The sequence below is a fragment of the Canis lupus genome, chromosome 11, assembly GCF_048164855.1.
Source record: "Canis lupus baileyi chromosome 11, mCanLup2.hap1, whole genome shotgun sequence".
Classification (NCBI taxonomy): domain Eukaryota; kingdom Metazoa; phylum Chordata; class Mammalia; order Carnivora; family Canidae; genus Canis; species Canis lupus.
This window is the reverse complement of record NC_132848.1, coordinates 46,782,867-46,805,863: the sequence shown is the minus strand read 5'-3', so window position 1 is coordinate 46,805,863 and position 22,997 is coordinate 46,782,867. Positions and strand designations below refer to the sequence as shown.

General features: G+C 40.8%; 2 protein-coding genes across 4 annotated transcripts; one reads left to right on the top strand and one right to left on the bottom strand.

The window, feature by feature from the left end:
- Positions 1–609: 609 nt before the first annotated feature.
- On the bottom strand, positions 610–7,799 carry COA5 (cytochrome c oxidase assembly factor 5). The gene is made up of 3 exons (XM_072768073.1): positions 7,570–7,799; positions 1,853–1,936; positions 610–1,145 (listed from the first exon to the last, which is right to left on the bottom strand). The coding sequence occupies exons 1-3, from the start codon at positions 7,666–7,668 to the stop codon at positions 1,104–1,106; spliced, it is 225 nt and encodes a 74-aa protein (XP_072624174.1). The 5' UTR covers positions 7,669–7,799; the 3' UTR covers positions 610–1,103.
- UNC50 (unc-50 inner nuclear membrane RNA binding protein) lies at positions 7,706–22,736 on the top strand. Of its 3 annotated transcripts, none has more exons than XM_072768070.1 (6): positions 7,706–7,836; positions 9,026–9,309; positions 10,052–10,172; positions 21,220–21,359; positions 21,446–21,547; positions 22,388–22,736. In XM_072768070.1, exons 2-6 carry the CDS (start codon positions 9,030–9,032, stop codon positions 22,522–22,524), a joined length of 780 nt encoding a protein of 259 aa, XP_072624171.1. In that variant the 5' UTR covers positions 7,706–7,836; positions 9,026–9,029; the 3' UTR covers positions 22,525–22,736. The 3 variants fall into 3 exon arrangements, with proteins under 3 accessions (XP_072624171.1, XP_072624172.1, XP_072624173.1); XM_072768071.1 differs by lacking the exon at positions 7,706–7,836 and adding an exon at positions 7,843–7,976; XM_072768072.1 differs by lacking the exon at positions 7,706–7,836 and adding an exon at positions 7,883–8,282.
- The last annotated feature ends 261 nt before the right edge of the window (positions 22,737–22,997 follow it).

The following is a 22,997-nucleotide window of genomic DNA, read 5'->3' as shown; positions in this document are numbered from 1 at the left end:
TGTAATGAAGTATAGTGTCTTCATTATTCTTCAGTACTGGAAAGAGAGGTGAAACAGAATCATATTGGACTCAATTGTATTAAATGATCAGAATAAAATTACTGTGCTTCTAAACTTTTTCAAGCATTTCCTGGTTTTCATTCCTGCTTTGACTAGGAACATCTATTTCAGTTTGCTCTGAATCCTTTCTTTTCAGGATGAGGCCCCCCACTTATCCAATGCGATTCTGTTGGGAGTTACTACATACAGTGCATAAGACCCAAGCCGGCCAACATCATGGGGCCCTCATCCCTTTTTCCACAGGGACTGGTCTGATTCAAGGGTGAACCAGGGAAGACAATTGTCCTTTTGTAGGATTTGATTAGTGAACCCTAGAAAAGGAGGTTAGTTCTCTTATTTTTGGATCACATGTCTTGAGGTACACTTTGGGCTGCCTGGTCTCTTTCCCATTATGTAGAGAAGGGACCAACCAAAAATTGAAGCCAGAAACAAAAGTCACAAGATGGAGGCCAAGAGCCCTGGCAACATAACTGGAGGTTTGCATCCAGCTATGCCTACTGTTTGATATAAAGTTTTGAGGTTATTTAGTGAGTCCGTGCAAATGAAACATTTCTTCTCCAAGGAATCAAACACAAATTTATTTCAGAACCATATAGGACAGATTGAGTAAAAGAAAGCTTTATCCGAAACTTTCCCGATAGACATTTTCTCCCCCGACTGCAATGTTATCAATTTTCACAGTCCCATCGGTGGCCTTCGTAATATTCAAAAGGATGTGCAAATGTGTCATTTGGTTGAAGAATCAAGTTGGAAAATAACAATCTTTTCACTTTTTATGCTTTCAAAAAATTCTCAAACAGTATGATGCTCCCAGCTCATAGCTGTTCAATTAGATTTTTCCTTGAAAAGTTAACTTGGAGCAAGAGAATCATTTAGCTTATACATATTCAAAAACAGAACTCATCCATTTTCTCCATTGTTCATGGAGGGAAAAACTGGACCATCCCACTAGATACAGCAAAAAGTCTGTCTCCTATTCGGGCTTTTCTTTTGTAAGTGACTGGAGAAAACTTGTTCTCATTTTGGCTTCATCATGCTAGCATTCAATATCCTTTTCTTCCTCGGAATCTGGCTCTGGCATCCAACTGAAAACAAACGTACAGTTAAATCAATTTTGTACAACACAATTAAACACAGCTTTGGTAAGGGGTCTCATGACATGACAGAAGTAAACCAGTTTCCAGCACAGTCAAAAAGGCAACTGTCAGAGCTACCAAAGGAAAAAATAATAATAAAGATGACATTAAAAAGAAAAGTTCCATTTAAGGTCCCAATAAGGATTTTCTTCTTAAGTAGAATCCAAATTACACTTATGTTTTTCTCTGAACTACACTCAACATGTGTTCTAGCAAACTCAACTTTTTAATTCAGTTTTGCTTGGGTTAAGTTCAAATGTATTTGAAATTTTTAAATATGAAATAACAGCTATCTGGGGATTAAAAGGATTTAGTCATAGGATGATTGCATGTTCTTTGACTTATACCTCACAGTGCTGCCTCCTTGAAGGGTGGTAGGCTAGGTAGAGGGTTTCAAAGTCAATAAACAAGGCAGATTTGCATCTTGGAGGGCTAATAGTGAGTCTTGGACAAAGGCTGTAAGAATCTATTAATCTGCTCAAATGTTTCCTGGACCACTCTTTTCAGTATCAGAGTACAAGTAATAGGTAAATAATATTACCTAATCCTTTTTTTCTGAATGATCTCACTGCAACCTATCTGTAATTAGTAAGTCATTCCATATTTAATTATGTATAGCTAATTTTTAGCATAAGCTTTTCAAAAGCTTTACTTACCATTGATCTTTTACATTCAAAAAATGAGTATTTCAGAGCTTTGCAGTTTCCTTCCTTCAGACACTGTCGAGGGGATTTTCCTTCCTAGGACGCAGAATACAGTATAAATATCTGGGAAATTTCCTCACAAAGCACAAAATCACTATCCTTTTGAAAGTAGTACTTTTTGAAAAAAATTTTAAAATAGTAAATTATATGAGAAAATGCAGTTCATTTTGACTCGATGTTTAGGAAGAACAGGACAGAATAAAAAGATGTATCATAATTCTGGAGCACTTTGAGGGTGCCCTTGAGTTCTTAAAAACACTGGTGCCCTTGGGATACTTTTCTTTAAAATGTTTATATAAAAAAAAAAAATCTCAAAACTGGTATTTTTTAGCTCCTTACAGGTAAGAAAGAGTAAAGGTGAAAGTAGTAATGAGATTTCTTAAGTGTCTTTAAATTTTTTACACTCCAGAATTTTTCAAGACAGAACAAAGTAGTGTGTGTGTGTGTCAGAGGAGAGAGAGTGTGTGCACGTGCACACATGCATATGAGAAATTAGGCCTGCTGTCATGGGAAATGGGAGGGTTTGTTCTGGAAGGTCCCATCAAGTAACTTTAAAGCCTCTAGTTACATCCTTTTAATGCATGCAGTTTTACCTCCAACAGATCTCTGCACATTCCCACCCCAATGCCCGCAAAAGTCAAGCTCTCTAGTCGGAGAAGCACAACCACGTAGACGTGGAAGAGCAAAGGGAGATGTTAACAGAATTTATATATGTCTGTGAGAGGAGATCTGCCTGGGCCTGATGTGAAATGAACTCTTTAAGCAGTGAAAGTTGAAAAGATAGGATGCTGCTACAAGAATATTCACAAAAGATATGCTTATTTCTGATTCTTAAAATGAGACTTTTTAACCTATAACTTAAAAATCAGACTTGACAAAGCAACAACTGCAAAACTAGGTAAGAGCAAAAATTTAGTAGAATTTTTTTGAAGGTAAACATGGAATAAAAATTTTAATACTACCTCTTCATGATCTTAAAATATTTTGAACAAATACACTGTTGTATGCATAACACAAAGGCATTTAAAGATGTTGGAACATGGAAGCATCTACAAATAATAAACTTCACAATTCAAAGAAGCAAGATTAAAATTGAATTGCAGCAAAATTTCTCTTTTGATGCCCTATCCTGCTAAGTTGTCTATTAATAAACTAAGCCCTCAAGGACTAACTTATTAAAAAAAACTCAGAATGGTCCTAAATCTGTTAATGGGAGGTTAAAAAATAAATACTAGATATTCCCACCTAGATAGAGCTTTTATTTTTTTTAGTTTTCCTTGCCTAGACCCGGCTTTTTTTTCTTTTTTTTTTTTTTTAAGATTTTATTTATTCATGAGAGATACAGAGAGAGGGGCAGAGACATAGTCAAAGGGAGAAGCAGGCTCCCTCCCCACAGGGAGCCAAATGCAGGACTCAATCCCAGGACCCCAGGATCATGTCCTGAGCCAAAGGCAGATGCTCAACCACTGAGCCACCCAGCTGCCCCTAGACCAGGCTTTTAAAACCAGGTAGCAGAAAAGATGTATGTGTACAAATGCTAACTGCCAGTGTGGGCCTGTCACAAAGCAGGAGAGCCAGAGGGATAACAGAGGTGCTAAAGGGGTTCTGTTAATGTAAATATATAGAAAACATCTGGAAAAAGTAGACCAAACTTACATTTTCTGAATTACCTGAGGTTTAATGACATCAAAATGTGATATGCAATTTGTGAAGGAAAAAAATCAAAACCTTAACATTATTATTTCCATTAAAGAAATAAACCCATACTGCTTATAAACATTAGCCTTCTGCAGTCCTTGACAGTATAAAGGAAAATGATGAAACCTTCCTACTCAAGTTGAGTTCCAGTGTAAAATGGGTCAAACAATTTTGAGAATAAAAATGACCCTGTTCAGTGTCAATTTTAAAAGCTCAAACAGCCAGAATTAGGTGCCCTAAAGTCAGATCAGTTTCAGTGTTAATAAAGAACCTAGCTAGAATACTTCCTACCTAAATAGAAACACGGGGTGCATGCCCCAGGAAAAAGGTAACCCCAATTTCACCTGCTTTTCATCATCAAGGATTTCCCTTCAAGCAGATTTTGACACCTCAACCCCACAACTAAAACCACTTCTCCACACCTTTATTTTGCAAGTGCTAGTCACACTTCTGGTTTTTACTGTGAAAAATGCTACAGGGTACCGCATCTGTGGCATTCCTGATCCTCTGGAATCTTGCCACTTTCTAGTCTGTCTGCTTAGGTTCTAGATTTTAATGGCCACCTACACCCGTGAATCTCAAAAGTGAATCAGAACAGAGTAGCAAGCTTCCTTGCACTATGCTGGGGGAGCCCAAAATTTTGTAATGAGATGCTGCTGATGGGATGTGTGTTACCCATATAAGTGAGACTAAATAAAACTATACAAAAGACTAGAACTATAAACCGATGCTACCCCAAACTATCTAAGATGTCATCTTTTTCATAAGCTTTTAAGCCATACTGTCAACAGCCTGCTGGGAAGATCTATCTAGATACACCAGATCTAAAAGAGGTCCTGGGTTAATTCATCCTCCTTCATCTCTGCCAAATGGCAGACTCTAGTTATCCCTTAACATTTAACTCTTCCTTTCTAGTGAGGCCTACGGCTGGGCTAGACTTCCCAGACACCCTAGCAACTAGGCTGGGTCACATGACTAAATTCCAGCCAATGGAGTATGTGAGGAACTGAAATGTAAAACTTCTGGGTTGGTCCTTAAAAAGGCACGTGGCTGCTCCCCTTCTTCGTTTATGATAAGATTTAGCTTCTTGTATACCGAAGTTCATACCATCCTTTCATAGGCAATCTTAGGTCATGAGTTGAGAATAATATCCTGTCTCCCATCATAGCACCTAAAACCACAAGATCAACAATGTCTAGGTTCAGGGAAGGCTGAGAGGAGCTGTCCAAGCCCTACTTATAGGCGCACACAAGAGCAAAAGAGAATTTTCTATCTTCTTTAAGGCAGTGTTATTCTGGATCTCTGTAATAGGTACCTGAACCTGTATCCTAATCAATACACTCCCAAGCTCATTTGCCTTCTGAGGTCAAAATTAGTGATTCCCAAACATGGCTGTGCCCAAGAATCAACAAGGGATACTTTTATGGGTGTTGGGGTTGGAGGTACTGGAATCTATATATCTAAGCTCTCTGCCCCCATCTCCAGGTAATTCTAATGAAACCCAGAGGTCTGGGAGCTTCTTAATGGAGGCACAAAGGAAATAACCCATGATTGAGGTTTTTTGGACAAACTTTTTGATCTCCCAGGAGTCATACAATCCTAAGAAGTCTATCCAAGAGATGCCTTTTGAATCTGCTTGTCCTTGCTTTTCCTCTCCAGCCCCACTGGGGCTGACATCCTTATCATCATTACCCTGAGCTTCTCCGAGGCCCAGTATTTCCTTGACTTTCTCTCATTGCAGCATCTATTTTGAATTCCTTCCTAGAACGAGGTCGAGCAGCTTTTTCAGTGGGTTAAAGACTGGCAAGGAGAGATTACAGCATCCATCTGTCAAAAGATCAGATTAACTTCTGTATAATACAAGAAGCTAAATCTTATCATAAACGAAGCGGCCACACAGGGCAGACGCAGACCTCAAGAGAATGTCCCTTGGTCTTCAGAGTCCCTAGGAGGGGAGAGGCGGGCTGTAGCTGCCAGTGACACCATCTGAGAAGAGAGGATATTGTCCCAGATCTGCAAAACTCGATGTTCTGTCTCAGTACTGCCCTTTTACACTCCCCCTGAAGTTACGGTAAATTTAACACAAACTAAAAGCACTCCCATTTAAGGTACTTTTTATAATTATCATTTTCTCCTAAGTGACCAACATCAATAAGACCACAAACTTAAGTTTGTGGCATGTGTCCTGGTCACTATCTTGTCTAGTTTTCTCACTTTCTAAAGATCTAATTTCCATGCAGGAGGGAATGTATCCCAATCATCTATGTGTCCCAAATTAGAGTTTGGCACTCAAATGTTTGCGGAATAAATTATTACAAAAATACAACTTGGGATCCTTCTTGCCCTCAGTATCTTCCTCCACTCCTAGAGTTTCTTTCCTCAGTCCCACTGTGTACTTTATTCTCTTGATTGCTCATCCTCATGGCCTTCCTGATGCTGAATGTCAAGATAAATTCAGGGTCCTCACTCTGAGACACAAGGGCCTTCACACATGCCAACCTTCTTCTCAAGCCTTCTGTCACATTCTCCATCCCCCAACAGAGCACTAGCTTCTCCTGGTCACATCTCCCTGACTTGCCCATGCTGTTCTTTCAGCTTCTCCCCTCAACCACCACATTCCCCACTCCTTTACTTGACAACCTACTACTCAGCCTTTAAGACTCCTATCAAATGTCACCTCCTCTGTGAGAAGTTTCCAAATTCCCAAGAAAAATAAGTTGCTCTCCAGTGGACTCCCACGGGATGTTGTTCCTAAATCTAATCATTAAACAAATATTTACAAGATGCTTACACAGATGCTTATACTGCTGGAATTTAGACCCTTCCATGACTGTCCTTCCCATCAGACTGAGGTGATGTAGGGTATGACTGTAACCGATTCATCTTGGTATCACCAATGCCTTGACATCATGCCTGCCACTTACCAGGCATTACTAAGAGCTGACTATTTGCACCAATGAAGCAGTCGACTGGAAAAGCCCTGTGCAGGGAAGTGTAAAGTGTGAAGACAGGGCACCTCCGTTTCCTCCTCCGTGTGAGAGGGACTAGAGAGCCTCCTAAGCCCATGACAACTCAAGTTTTAGGACAAATTGGGCAGCCAGTCCGGCTGACTGCTAAAATCAGTGAACCAAATGTAAATCCTGAATCAGCAGAAACACTGATACAGCTTTATGATGCATGTCCATTTGGGGATAGTCTTTCCCTTTGAAGAGCAAACTCTGAAATTACATCTCCAAATGCAAAAAATAATTGCACGCAACTGATTGCCCTTTCATCAGGCCTTTGTAACTGGCAAAGGCACTTGCGTTTGAGTTGGGCGCTAAGCTAGAACCCAGCTTTGGACCTCAACCGTCAACTCTGGACCTCACCGCTTGCTCTCTGCACTCAGGTTGAGAAGACATGATTGTAGTGAGGGGAGACTGCGGTGGAAGCAAGAGACAGAACAGTGAAGAAGAAAAAAAAATGGAGCCGCTTCGTTTACAACTTATTCAAGAAGGCACATAACTCCAACTCAGAAACGATTTCAAACCAAGAGAAAGTCAGTATCTATTCGACCACGACGGAACAGAGAAAGGAGAAACTACTAGTCAATACAGAGTACCAGGTTTATGTAATTCTCTGATAATTTAGATTCTCATTTTCTAGCACGCAGGAAACCGGCCTCATTCTCCTTTATACTTCCAGAACCTAGTGGAGTGGCAGGCAACATTTAATCAATGTTTCTTGAACCGAAATGGTTTATCTTTACGAGAATCCAAAGGGGAGGTTTCATGATCCCCAACCTAACACCGGAGGGAGCTGACGCTCCGACAGCCGACCCGCCCAAGTTCACCAGGCTGGCGCCGTGATCTATCCCTAGGCTGGCTGGGTCACCTCCCCTGGGCGCCACCGCAGGCTGAGCGGGAGGCGTCGGTCGGGTCCTGCCTCCCCGGTTCCAGCGTCTCCTCACCCCGGGCGCCCGGCCGCGCTACCTGGAGCACACAGTCCGACTGCAGCAGACAGGCGCCCAGGTCCTCCTTCACGCCCGCGCACGCGCCGCCCTCCGGCTTGTCCTCGTAATAACGGGGCATGACCGCGTCCCCGCCCCAGCAGCCGAGACCCGCTGGCGTCCGCAGCCGCAGCAACCCCTGTGGGGCGCAACGGACACCCGCGGAGGGAAGGAACCGGAACTTGCAGCCACAACTTCCGGCGGGCCCCCGGAAAACTACGGGGCCCGAGAGGCCGCGCGCACGGCGGAAGTGGGTGCACGTGACGCGCCGCGCCCCCTGCGCCGGCTACGTTGCGGGAAGGGAAGTCGGCCCGGCGCCTGCTGGGTCTGGCTGCTGGGCGGAGGTGGCGGGCTAGCTTGGACCTCTTGGAGGCCGCAGGGCGGCTCCAGGTGAGACCCGAGGACTGCTCCGTGCACGCGCGGCTCGGGCTCGCCGGCGCCTTTCCTCCGGCCCTTCAGGGCGCGCCGGCCCTCGGCCCCGGAGTGACCGTAGCCGCGTCCGGCGGCTCGGCCTGCGGTAGGGCTGCCAGATAAATAAGCCAACGACGCCCGTTTACGCTTAAATTTCTCATGAACGACCGACAGCGTGTCCGTGTCTGTCCCACCCAATGTTTCGGACAGTCTTCTACTGAAAGTTATACTTGTATCTGAGATTGATTCGAATGTAACTGGGCGTCCTGTGTTTTCATCTGCTAAGTATGGCGACCTTCCCCGCAGCCCCGGGGTGACGGGGAGCCTCTGGAGCCTGCGCGGCGCCGGGGGCGACCGGGAGGCCTGGGGGCGGGGCGGGAACTGGGCGGCCGGCCTGTGAGGGCTGGACGGTGAGCCGCGCTCCCCGGGCTCCAGGCTGGGTCCACCGGCCTCCCACGCTGCCATTCCCTCTGCTGAACTATTCACGGAGTAATGCACTATGGGGCTTGAATCTTGTTTTTATATCATATTCCAGTGAAAGAGTTGCTTGGTGGTCTTGCACTGATGGACCCATGTGAACATGCCATTATTTTACCTCGTCGGTAACATTGTTTCTAATTGGCTTTTAAAACCGATTCCCTTAAAAGGCCTGGTGGTTTAGAGCACGGGAGTTTTGGCTCCATAGTCCTCTCTGTGCTCCTGAGGGGGTCCCTTCACCTCCTAGTGCTTTTCTTTCTGTCTTCCTCTCCTCCCTCCCTGTGGTTAACAGTGACTACTAGGGGGAGCTTCCCCAGGCTTGAGAGAGGTGAAGCGTGGGAAACCTACAGACCCCGTAGAAGTGCTGTGAGGGTTCGGAAGGGACAGTTCTTGAGCCCCCAAATAAGCCTCAGAACCACCTCCATTAGCTTTTGACCCCTGACATTTACCAAGGATTGGGGCGGAAATGTAAGATGGCATCCCTCCTGAATATCTCAGAAGAGGATACAAGAGGATATCCTTGTAAAAGATTTTTTTTTTCTTCTATCTAGGAAGATGTTACCGAGTACTTCAGTGAATTCCCTAGTGCAGGGGAACGGAGTGTTGAATTCCAGAGATGCAGCAAGACACACGGCTGGAGCAAAACGCTACAAATACCTGAGAAGACTTTTTCGTTTTCGGCAGATGGACTTTGAGTTTGCTGCATGGCAGATGCTCTACCTATTTACTTCCCCACAGAGAGTTTACAGAAATTTTCATTACCGAAAGCAGACAAAGGATCAGTGGGCCAGAGATGACCCTGCTTTCTTGGTCCTCTTAAGTATTTGGCTCTGTGGTAAGTGTCAGTTTTTCTGTAATAGAGTTGAAGAACAGACTGGTTTGTTTTTGTTTTTTTTTTAAAAAGATTGTATTTATTTATTAGAGGATGCAGGGAAAGGGACGGATGGAAAAGGAGAAGCAGGCTCCCCACTGAGCAGGGAGCCCAACACGGGGCTCTATCCCAAGACCCAAGGTCATGGCCTGAGCCGAAGGCAGAAACTTAATCAACTGAGCCACCCTGGTGCCCCGAAACTTAGTGTTTTAGATTGTACTTGTCGTTTGCAAAATCTTTTGTTATAAACATATTGTGGGTCAGGATTTAGGATATTTGAAGCTGTTTCTTCTTTTCTGAAGCCTCAAAAATCTCACAGGAAAGAGTGTTGTTTTTTCTGGTTTCGAAGGTCCCAGGCAGATGCCAGAGTAAATTGTTTCTTCGGAACATGGAAAAGCAGAAGACAGAGTCACTCCGTGTCTTTTAACTGCTATGATAAAGAAGTTGATATCAAATGCAAACTAACTGTGAAAAGGACTATCAAGATGGGAAATTGCATTTCACGGGCAAATCTAGAGTGAGAGTGCTAAAAGTACCAATGCAAACTTGTGAAACTACTTTTAAATTCTCCAATAATGTAGTGAGAGAGTCCTAACTACCTTTAGGATATAAATGTATAAGATTTTTTTCACCTTTACCTGGGCTTAAATATGTGACTGCCTTTTCAGAACCTGTCCTGAATTTATCACACAAATCTTTCTTTCAGTGTCCACTATAGGATTTGGCTTTGTTCTGGACATGGGATTTTTTGAAACGATAAAGCTTCTCCTTTGGGTTGTATTCATAGATTGTGTAGGCGTTGGTCTTCTCATATCAACTTTAATGTGGTAAGTATCATAATTTGGATTTTTCAAGTCCTGCTGTAGAGCCTGCATTTGCTTCCTTTAGAGATACAGTAGCTGATGTGCACTGAAAGCATGAGTTTAAATTTTTTTTTATCATTGAAATATAGTTGACACACAATGTTACATTAGTTCCAGGTGTACAACATAGAGATTTGAGATGTATATACATTATGATATGCTCACCAAGATAAGTGTAGTTACCACTTGTCACCTTACAGTGTTGTTATAAAATTGACAGTATTCCCTATGCTGTACTTTTTATCTCTGTGTCTGATTTATTTTATAACTAGAAGTTTGTATCTCTTAACCCCCTCCACCTATACCACCCATTCCTTAAACTCTCCTCTCCTCTACCAGTTTGTTCTCTGTATTTATGAACCGGTTTGTTTTTTGTTCATTTTGTGTTTTAGACGCACATATAAGTGAAATGATACAGTGTTTGTCTTTCCTGACTTATCTTGCATATCATTATACCCTCTAGGTCTATCTATGTTGTCACTAATACTAAGATCTCATTGTTTTTTTATGACTGAGTAATATTCCTGTGTGTGTGTGTGTCTGTGTGTGTATATACACCCCGTTTCTTCTTTATTCCTTCAACTATTGATGAACACTTTAGTTGCTTCTATATCTTGATCATTGTAAATAATGTTGCAATGGACATTGGGGTGCGTATAACTTTTCAAATTAGTGTTTTTATTTTCTTTGAATAAATACCCAGTACTGGTTCTGTTTTTAATTTTTTGATGAACTGCCATACTGTTTTCCACAGTGGTTGCTCCAGATTACATTCCCACCAGCAGTGCACAAGGGTTCCCTTTTCTGCACATCCTTGCCAACACTGGTTATTTCTTGTCTTTTCAATACTAGCTATTCTGACAGGTGTAAGGTGATATCTCATTGTACTTTTGATTTGCATTTCCCTGATGCTAAGTAATGCTGAGCATTACTTTTCATGTATCTGTTGGCTTTTTGATTGTATTCTTTAAAAAAAAATTATTCGGGTCATCTGTCCATTTTTTATTGGATTTTTTTCTTTATTGTTGAATTGTTAGTTCTTAATATATTTGGGATACTAGCCCCTTATCAGATATATCATTTGCAAATCCTTTCTCCTATCCACTGGATTGCTTTTTTATTTTGTCTGTGATTTTCTTTGTTGTGCAAAGCTCTTTATTTTGGTTTAGTCCCAGTAGTTTATTTTTGCTTTTGTTTCCTTGCCTGAGGAGATAAATCCATAAGAATGTTGCTGAGGCCAATATCCAAAAAATTACTGTTTATATTTTCTTTAGGAGCATTATGGCTTCATTTCTCATATTTAGTTCTTTAATCCATTTTGAATTTATTTTTCTGTATGATGTAAGAAAATGGTCCATTTTCATTCTTTTGCATGTAATTGTCCAGGTTTTTCCACACTATTTATTGATGAGACTGTCTTCCCCACTGTATATGTTTTTCTCCTTCGTCATTGGTTAATTGTCCATGTGTTAGTTTGTTTTTTGGGTCTATATCTGGTTCCATTGATCTGTCTGGTTTTGTTTTTGTTTTTTGTTTTGTTTTTAGAGAGAGAGAATGAGAGCAAGCGGGAGTAGGGGTGCAGAGGAAGGGGGAGAGAGAGAATCTTAAGCAGGCTCCATGCATAGCATGAAGCCTGACAGGGGACTTGATCTCATGACTCTGAGATCATGACCTGAGCCAAAATCAAGAGTCAGACACTTAACCAACTGAGCCACCCAAGCACCCCCAATCTGTTTTTGTGCCAGTACTATACAGTTTTAATTACTGTAGCTTTGTAGTATATATTGATATCTGGATTGTGATACCTCTAGCTTTGTTTTTCTTTCTCAAGATTGCGTTGGCTATTTGGGGTCTTTTGTGGTTCCATACAAATTATAGAATTCTTTAATTCTCTAAAAAATATTATTGGTGTTTTGATAGAAATTGTATTGAATCTGTAGATCACTTTGAGTAGTATGGACATTTTAACAATATTGATTCTTCCAATCCACAATCATGGAGTATCTTTCCAAGTGTGTGTCCCCTTCAATTTCTTTCATTAGTGTCTTACAGTTTTTAGAGTATAGGGTTTTTATCTCCTTGGTTAAATTTCTTCCTAGGTATTTTTTTGGTGCAATTATAAATGGGGTTATTGTCTTAGTTTCTCTTTCTACTGCTTCATTATTAGTGTACAGAAGCACAAGAGATTTCTGTATATTTTGTGTCCTGTAACTTCACTGAATTTATTGATTAGTTCTAATAGTTTTTTGGTGGAGTCTTCCAGGTTTTCTATATATAGTATCATATATCTGCAAATAGAAACATTTGTACTTCTTCCTTACCGATTTGGATGCTTTTTATTTTTCTTGTCTGATTGCTTTGGCTAGGACTTCCAGTACTATGTTGAATAAAAGTGGTGAGAATGTATGTTCTTGTTTTGTTCCTGATCCTAAAAGAAAAGCTTTCAGCCTTTCACCATTAAGTATGATGTTAGCTGTGGGTTTGTCATTTATAGCCTTCGTTATATTAGGTACATTCCCTCTCAACCCATTTTGTTGGTAGCTTTATCATGAACTAATGTTGAATTTTGTTAGATGCTTTTTCTGCATCTATTGAGATGATCATGATTTTCATCTTCCATTTCGTTAACATGTATCACATTAAATGATTTGCACATAATTGAACCATTCTTGCATCCCTAGAATAAATCCCACTTCAAGTGGAATATCCTTTTAATGTATTACTGAATTTGGTTTGCTAATACTTTGTTGAGTATTTTTGGATCTTTGTACATCAAGGATATTAGCCTATACTTTTCCTATTTTGTAATGTCTTTGTCGGATTTTGGTACCAGGGTAAAGATTTCCTGGTAGAACTGATTTGAAAAATATCCTTTCTCTTTGTTTTTTTGCAGTAGTTTCAGAAGAATAGGTGTTAACTCTGCTGTAGATGTTTGGTAGAATTCACCTGTGAAACCATTTGGTCCTGGACTCTTGTTTTTTGGGAGTATTTTGATTACCAATTCAAATCCATTACTTGTAATAATACATTTTTTTCAGACTTTGTATTCCTGATTCAGTTTTGGAAGGTTGTATAATTAAATTTATCCTTTTCTTTTTTTTTTTTTTTTGGCTGTCTAATTTGTTGGCATATATTTTTTCACAATAATCTCTTGTAATCCTTTGTATTTCTCTGGTGTCAGTTGTTACTTCTCTTTCATTTCTGATTTTACTTATTTGGGTTCTGTCTCCTTTTTGATGACTCTGGCTGAATGTTTTATCAATTTTGTTTATTTTTTCAAAGAACTAGTTCTTGGTTTCGTTGATCTTTTCTATTGTTTTTTCAGTTCCTGTTTCATTTCTTTCTACTCCAGTTTTTATTGCTTCCTTCTTCTGTTAACTTTAGCTTCTGCTTGTTCTTTGCTCATACCTTTAGGATTAAAGTTAGATTGTTTATTTGAAATTGTTTTCAAACAATAACATTGTTTATTTGAAATGTTTATTTTTGTTCTTTCTTGAGGTAGGCCTGTTAGAACATCCCTCTGGCAATTGCTTTTGCTGTGTCCCAAAGATTTTTGGAACATTGTTTCCATTTTCATTTGTCTCAGGAACTTTGTCTCTTTGGTTTTGTTGTTGTAGTTGATGATGATGACCTGTTATTTTAGTAAAAGGTTGTTTAGCCTGTGCATGTTTGTGGGACTTTTCCATTTTTTCTTGTAATGGATTTCTAGTTTCATACCATATGGTTGGAAAAAATGCTTGATGTGATTTCAGTCTTCCTAAATTTATTGAGATTTGTGTTGTGGTCTAAACTGTGGTCTGTTCTGGAGAATATGTCCTATGCACTTGAAAAGATTATGTATTCTGCTGGTTTTGGGGGGAACATTCTGTATATGTGTATCTAATATGTTGTCCTTCCTTACCGATTTTCTGTGTGGATGACCTATCCATTGATGTAAGCGGGGTATTAAAGTCCCCTATTTTGTGTTACTATCTATTTCTCTCTTTATGTCTGTTAGTATTTGCTTTATGTATTTCAGTGTTCTCATAGTTGGGTGCATAGTTATTTATAATTGCTAAATTCCCTTGTTGGATGGAACCTTTTATCATTATGTAATGCTTTTATGTAACGCCTTGTTTTGTCTCTTGTTACAGTCTTTGTTTTAAAAGCTATTTTTGTGTGAAAGAAGTATTGCTTCCCTGGCCGGCCTTTCTTTCTTTCTTTCTTTCTTTTTTTTTTTTTTTTTTTTTGGCTTCCATCTGCGTAGAATATCTTTTTCCATCCCTTCATATTCAGTCTGTATGAGTCTATAGGTCTGAAGGTAGCCTTATTGTCAGCATATAGTTGAGTCTTGTTTTCTTATCCATTCAGTTACCCTGTCTTTTCTTTCCTTTTTTTTTTTTTTTTTTTTACATTTTTAATTCCTGTTAACATACAATATTACGCTGGTTTCAGGTGTACAAAAGAGTGATTCAGCACTTCCATACAACACCCTGTGCTCATCACAAGTGCACTCTTTAATCCCCATCACCTATTTTACCCAAGTCCCCCTTCCCCTCTCTGGTAACTATCAGTTCTCTATAATTAAGTGTTTTTTTTCTTAATTTGTCTCTTCTTATATTGTTTCCTTTGCTTGTTTTGCTTCATAAATTCCACACAAGTGAAATCATATGTTGTCTTTCTCCGACCTATTTTGATTAGGATTATACTCTCTAGCTCCATCCATATTGTTGTAAATGACAAGATTTCTTTCTTTTTTATGGCTGAATAATAGTTCATTGTTTGATGTGATCTCCTTTATCCATTCATCAATCCGTGGACATTTGGGCTGCTTCCATATCTTGACTGTTATAAATAATGCTTCTATAAACATAGGCGTGCATGTATCCCGTTGAATTAGTGTTCTTGTATTCTCTTGGTTAATACCCAATAATGCAATTGCTGGATCATAGGGCAGTTCATTTTTTAACTTTTTGAGGAACTTCCATACTGTCTTCCAAAGTGGCTGCACTAGTTTGCACTCCTACCAACAATGCAGAAGGGTTTCTTTTTCTCCACATCCTTGCCAACACCTGTTGTTTCTTGTGTTGTTGATTTTAGCCATTCTGACAGGTGAGAGGGATTTGCATTTCCCTGATGATGAGTGACGTTGAGCAGCTTTTCATGTGTCTTTTGGCCATCTGGACATATATCTTCTTTGGAAAAATGCCTGTTCATGTCTTCTACTCATTTTTTAATTTGATTATTGGTATTTTGGGTGTTGAGTTTTATGAGTTCTTTATATTGGATACTGACCCTTTATTGGATAGGTCATTTGCAAATATCTCCCATTCGATAGGTTGCCTTTTAGTTTGTTGATTGTTTCATTCACTATGCAGAAGATTTTAAGTTGATGTAGTCCCAATAGTTTATTTTTGCTTTATTTTTCCGTTGCCTTAGGAGACCTATCTAGAAAGAAGTTGCTATGATCAGTGTCAGCAAAGTTACTGCCTATGTTCTCTTATAGAAATTTTATGATACCAGGTCTGAACATTTTGGTCTTTAATCTGTTTTGAATTTATTTTTGTGTATGGTGTAAGAAAGATGGTCCAGTTTCATTCTTCACTGTCCAGTTTTCCCAACACCATTTGTTGAAGAGATGGTCTTTTTCTCCTGCTTTGTCAAAGATTGACTATATAGTTGTGGGTTCATTTCTCACTTCCCATCCTGTTCCATTGGTCTATGTGTCTATTTTTGTGCCAGTATCATACTGTCTTGACCACTAGAGCTTTGTAGTATAACTTGAAATCTGGAATTGTAATGCTTCCAGCTTTGTGGTTTCTTTTCCCAGCTCACTTTGGCTAGTCAAGGTCTCGTGGTTCCAAAATTTTTGGATTGTTTATTACAGTTCTGTAAAAGGTGCTGTTGGTATTTTGATAGATTGCATTAATGTGTAGATTGCTTTGGTATGAATGAAAATAGTATGAATATTTTATCACTATTTGTTTTTCCAATCCATGAGCATGGAACGTCTTTCCATTTCTTTGTGTCATCTTCAATTTCTTTCACTGGTGTTTTTAAGTTTTCAGAGCACAGGTCTTTTACCTCTTTGGTTGATTCCTAGATATCTTATTATTTGGGGTACATTTGCAAATGGGTTTTCTTAGTTTCTCTTACTGTTACTTCATTATTGGGTATAGAAATGCAACAAATTTCTGTATATTGATTTGTATCCTGCAATGTGACTGAATTCATTTATCAGTTCTGGCAGTTTTTTGGTGGAATCTTTCAGATTTTCTATTTATTGTATCAATTCATCTGCAAATACTTAAAGTTTTACTTCTTCCTTACCAGTTTGAATACCTTTTATTTCTTTTTGTTGTTTGATTGCTTTGGCTAGACTTCCAGTACACCATGTCTTTTGATTGGAGCATTTAGACATTTACCTTGAAAGTAGCTATTGGTAGGTTTGTTCTTATTCCTATCTTGTTAGGTTTTTTTTCCCAGCAGTGCCCTGCTGGGAAAGCTGGATTCGAACTGGGCTGGTGATTCCAGGGTGCTCTGCACAGTGGGGGCCTTGGTGGGAGAATTGGAGCTAAAGTTGCTGTGGCTAGGGGTGTGGGGCTCATTCAAGTGCTGGGCAGTTAGGGCATCTGTGCCCTGTTGCAGTCTGAGTGATGGGGCATGATGGGGGTTGGGGGGACATAAGCAGTGGTGCTTACCAGCCCCTTTGGCCCCAGAATGTGTTCCCACAGGCCATGGCCATTTGGCTGAGGGTTAGTTTTTTTTATATTCTAGTTGTGTTTTAAACCACTGCTCTTGGGATCCCTGGGTGGCGCAGTGGTTTGGTGCCTGCCTTTGGCCCAGGGCGCGATCCTGGAGACCCGGGATTGAATCCCACATCGGGCTCCCGGTGCATGGAGCCTGCTTCTCCCTCTGCCTGTGTCTCTGCCTCTCTCTCTCTCTCTCTGTATGTGACTATCATAAATAAATAAACATTTTTTAAAAAATAAAATAAAAACATAAACCACTGCTCTTTTGTGTGCACCTCAGTGGGAGTTGGGCTGGTGTGGGATAGGGTCCCAGGGTTCACTGAAGTGGCAGGCCAGCTGGGGTGGCCATATCCCGCTCCCATCTACGCTGTCAGTGTTGGGCCTGGTGGGGGAGGGAACATACACAGTGGCACCTGCCAGCCCTCTGAACCCTGGAGACCAGTTCCTCAGGTCCCAGCCATTTGGCAGATGCTCAAGGACTGGTTCCTTTGAATCCTAGTTGCCCTTTTACAGTGGGGCTTTTTTCCATGCGTTAGGGTGGTATAGTCTATTCCTGGTTCCTTGGTTCTATCCCCACCCCTCACAGTTGACAGCATCAAGTGGGGGGTTCCTGTTGTTTCTGTGCCTCTGTCTCTCATGTTCTCTGTGTGGTCCCTCTGTCCTTTGTTGTGCAGAAGCTGTTCAGTCAGCCCGTCAGCGCTCAGTTCTTTTTCTGGAAGAATTACTCTATATGTGGGTATAGATTTGGTTTGTCCATGGAGGGGAGTTCAGGGTCCCTCCATCACCATCTTGGACGGTCTCCTGAAAGCATCAATTTTGATTGCTAGGATTATGAGAACCTGCCCTCCCGTGTCACTATTTGTATCAGAAAATACTCTAAGGGGTGGTCTGTATTGTCAAAGTGCAGCAAATAAGTGAACTGAAATAATGATTATATTAACAAAGTCCCTGGTTTTGCAAAAATATTATGCAGTTAGCCAGTTCTGCTTACATTGTCTGAATGATGGCATGGTTTTCACCTTTATTTGTCAGTGGGTCACTTCTAGATGTTTAAGCTATAGAGGATTATTTTATGGAATCTTACTCTGAATATCAGATATTAAAAGAAGGACATTTGAAAAAGGATTTGTTAAACTTGGTGCCGTCTTGCTGAGACACACAGGTTTTACTGGACAGGTACATAGTCTGACTTCTGGGTTTGGTTTAACAACGGTAGTGTACTGAGTAGAAATGTATAAATCCAGCATTTGGTTTTTCCATTTTCTCATAGATGCAGGCTCCAATATGGTTGGCATGCCAGATGAGGGGATTGGATGTTTTAAGTGAGTTCATAAAAGGCCAGTGTTTGAGTAGAGGTTGTGGGCATCATGTATCAGAGAAAACACTACGGAAATTTTAGTCTCAGAGAGGCCTAGGTTCACATGCCAGCTCATTAGTCCCAGTCTAACTGTAACTCTTAGTCCCAGTTTCTTTTGTAAAATGGAGTTAGTGATCTAATTTGTAAGATATTTGAAAAGATTGTGGTATAAAAAGTACCTGGTATATAGGAAGTGCTCAATAAATAGTGGTTATTAACATTTTAAATAAAGTCCTGAGACTTTAACCTCTGATAGCAATGTGTTCATTTGTAACTCCTTACTAGTATAAGTTTTGTATGTGCTTGGGAGTCAATAAATGGTATGTGTCATTAATTTGGGATTCTAACATTTGGGTTAAAAAGAATACTACTAACTAATAGAAGTTACATATTCATTATCAAAAAGCATGGCAGATGAAACAGTTTCAGTAAATAGGGCTTTCAAAGGAATAGATTGTAGCAGGCATTCTATCATTGTAACATTGACTCTATAGGGCCATAGAAATCAAGTCGTTCTGGAGTTTAGCACCTTTAGTTTGAGTCCATATTAGTTAAGTAGAAAAGGACTGGGTGGGGGGTGCTGAGGTGGTTTAGTCGGGTAAGTTTCCAACTCTTAATCTCAGCTCAAGTCTTGATCTCAGGGTTGTGAGTTCAAGCTCCATGTTGGGCGTGGAGCCTACTCATTAAAAAAAAGAAAAGGGACTGACTCAGTATATTTTTCAAAACCTATATTTTGTTGCATCGTGTTGTGAACTGTGTTAGAAATGATGACATGTAGTTGCTGTCATCCCAGATGTGCCAAGGAATCAGCAGGAGGAGGTGTTTGGGGGAGATGGGATCATTGATTCCTCATGCACAAGAGCAACATCCTGGGTCTAGTGGTGCAGGGTGACACTCACCAGCTCAAGAAGATACGTGACTATAGAATGTGGCCTTCAGTGCAGTTCAGAAAAAAGAATTGGACTTTATCTCATAGCTTGCATATGTTGTTTGGGGAGAGGAGGAGAGGTGGAGAACATGGAGGCTTTGGAATAAGGAAATATCAGATTTACACTTGAAGTAAAGTCTTCTGTGGCTGTGAAGGAGCTGAAGGAGAGTGGTGTGGCTGGATACAACTGTGGGGGTCTGCACAAGAGCAGAGCACGCCCAGACAATGTGGTGAACTCAGGAAGAGAGGAGAGAGATGGATCTGAGAACATTCTGCGATAATCGGGTATGATGAGGGTAGGAAAAAGTGGCAGGTGCAGATGAAGCATTCCATGTCAGACATGCTGAGTTCTGGTGTCTTGAGGACTTAAGTGGAAATAAAGGTAGAGTAGCCATGGGGTACATGACTCTGAACCTACCAGTCTGGGCCAAGATGAGAATATTATTGGCATTATTAAATGTGGAGGTGGGAGGTGAAAACTACAGATGTCTTGAGCTCTCCCAGAAGGCATGTCTGTGTTCCGGAGGTAAGACTCAGAGTGAAGACAGAAGCCTGGAAAGTGCGCATCTAAGGAGTAAGCAAAGGGGTAGGAGCAGCAGGAGGAAAACCACAGAATGAGAGCTCTTGAGTCGTGAGCTAAAAGCTTTTTCATCCACTCATCAGTTAACTGAGCTGGTAGGCTATGCTGCAGAACAAGGACAGAAGCTTGAAGAATTGTTTTAATGGCTAGAGAGGTTACTGGCAGCCCTTCCCTTACCGGTTCCTCCTGATTCCTTGAGCTTTTAATGGAGAGGTGACCTATTAGGTGTGAGGCTTGGACCTATTCTGTATCTGCATTCATTTTTTGGAGGGGGGAGGGGTCTTATGCAGGCCCATGGCTTTAAATATTTATACATGGATGAGTTTGTATCTCCCATTTTCAACCTCTCCTCTACATTCCAGACTTTATATACTTCTTACTCCATGTTAACCAGCATCTTCAACATCACAGGTTCACATCCAGACTTCTGCACTGCCCCAAACCGATCTTGCTCACTGTAGTTCATGGCAGCTCAATCCTCCCATTGGTTTCAGACGGAAATCTTGGTCATCCTTGACTGTTCATCTTTTATCTTATTCCACATGCAGTACTAACACAGATCCTGTTGGTGCTGCCCTCCAACCATAGCATTTCCCCCATGTCACCACCTCTACTGCTACCACCCCTGCTCATCTCTCATTCGCCGTAGCCTCCCCCACCGGTGTCCCTGTTTCCCTCTTGTCCCTGTAACCTGTTCTCAGTCAAATCCAGTCTCAGGAAACCGTGTCAAAACAGTGAGTCAGATATCCTTCTGGGAACTGCAGTGACTCCTTATCTCATCGAGAATAAAAGCCAAAAGTCTTAAAATGGCCACAGGCTCCATAAGCTCTGGCTCCCTACTTCATGTCCTGCTGCTTTTCTCACTTGTTTCAAGCAGGCCTCCTCACCCAGCCTCAAACAGGCCACACCCTGCCCCTTCCTCCGTCCTCCTCCACTTCTGTGTTTAGACGCCTTTCTGCCTGGAATGAGGGTAATTCCCATCCCTGCCCTTGGGTCCTGACCCAGGTGTTAACCTTCATAAGACTATCCTATTTTTTTTTTTAATTATTTATGATAGTCACACAGAGAGAGAGAGAGGCAGAGACATAGGCAGAGGGAGAAGCAGGCTCCATGCACCAGGAGCCCGACGTGGGATTCGATCCCGGGTCTCCAGGATCGTGCCCTGGGCCAAAGGCAGGCGCTAAACCGCTGCGCCACCCAGGGATCCCAGGACTATCCTGTTTAACACTGCATTTCAACTTTATATTTTCTGTCCTTCCTTATTGCTGAGTTTTTCTCCATATATGCCATCTGACGACTCCAACTAGGTGGAAGGCAGAGATCTGTTTTGCTCATCACATTGTCTCCAGTATCTAGAATACTGCTTGGAATTAATCTTATTATATTATGAAAGAAATTTTAACTTTGCTCTTTAGGTTTATCTCTAACAAGTATTTAGTGAAACGGCAAAGCAGAGACTATGATGTGGAATGGGGCTATGCCTTTGATGTGCATCTGAATGCTTTTTATCCCCTCCTAGTCATTCTGCATTTTATCCAGCTTTTCTTCATCAACCGTAAGTAGCAGTTACTTCTTAAATGAGCATCAAAAAGTCACCATTATATGCCCTGAAAAGAGATTCATTGTACACCTCTTCTGCAGATGTTATCCTGACGGATACATTCATTGGATATTTAGTTGGAAATACCTTATGGTTGGTGGCAGTTGGCTACTACATCTATGTAACCTTCCTAGGATACAGTGGTAAGTCATGGTACAGTTTTGATTGAGAACATAGGTGGGAGGTGGGGTGGTTTTGCTGTAATAACAATTAGCTTACTTTTATATGAATTACCTCATTTAATCTTCACAGTTAGATTTACTTAACCCCATTTTTCAGACGAGGGTACAGAAACTAATGGTCATGCAGCTAAAAAGTGGCATGGTTGGTATGTAACAAATTTTATAATTTTAAGGAGCCATGTTTAAACCATGTTGATATTTCCAGGTTACTTGTAGGAACCCACACCCCATTTCCTTTCTTCCCTGGCTTTCCCATTCTTGGTCCCAGTAGGGGCTTAGAGTGGGGCATGAGTTGGAGCTGACATATGGTCACATAGGTAAAGGCACCCTTATGAACAACGTATTTCAAGGTGTTAAACCTTTGCCTCCCTTTGTTTTTACGATCACTGTGTGGTTCTACAGATGGTCACAAGTCAGGCCCAACCTCTGCTAGCGTGAGGACGCAGTTTTCAAATTTACTGTTAATCCTGCTAGAAGTTTCTTTTTCGTAGTAATGAAAAACATAATCCGGCTTGTCCTTTCTTGTCACTCTGGATGATGAGACCCTTACTGTAAATACACACCCCTGGTGCTCAAGTATGACTAGCTTCTCTGGTCAGCCGTGAGGAGGTGGCGGCACCAGCAGCAGAGCAAGTAGCAGACTCTGGCTTTAGAGCAGCGTTTCCCCAATTCAGAACATTCAGGGTTTTTTTTTTTGTTGTTGTTGTTGTTGTTTGTTTTTGGCTTCACCTGTTGTAATAACTTTCAGAATGTTCATTAGTCATATTTCCTTTTTTAAAAAAATAAATTTTTCTTTTCCAGCATTGCCATTTTTGAAAAATACAGTTATTCTTCTTTATCCGTTTGCACCTCTCATTCTGCTCTACGGCCTGTCACTAGCACTAGGATGGAACTTCACCCACACACTGTGTTCCTTCTATAAGTACAGAGTGAAATGAAAGCAGTATTGAAACTCTTCCATCCTCCCCAGCAGCAAGCACTCTGGGTGAAATGATTTCTTCCAAAACTTGTAAATAAACTATCTTTGTAGATATCTTCAGGTGTAAAGTTTGCAAATTTGAGAAAATACATATGTTGACACCATTGTCAAGGTACATTCCTTAAAACTAATTAAATGTACATTTCTATAATAAATATTTTTTAAACTAAAGCATGTATTTTATTCATTCTAATAAAGCTTTAAGTATTTTTGAAAGAAATCCCATTTGGAGAACTTGATGATCATCATATGCTCCCCACCACTGTTACTGACAAGATATATAGTCTGTCCCCATTTTCTAAGAGGTTGTATTTTAAACATTTGTGTAGACCACGGGATTCTAGTATAACCTTCGAAAGTCTCCTTGACCCGTAACGTAACTCAAAGATGAATCACTGTACGATAGGACATAAAATCATCATTTACAACATT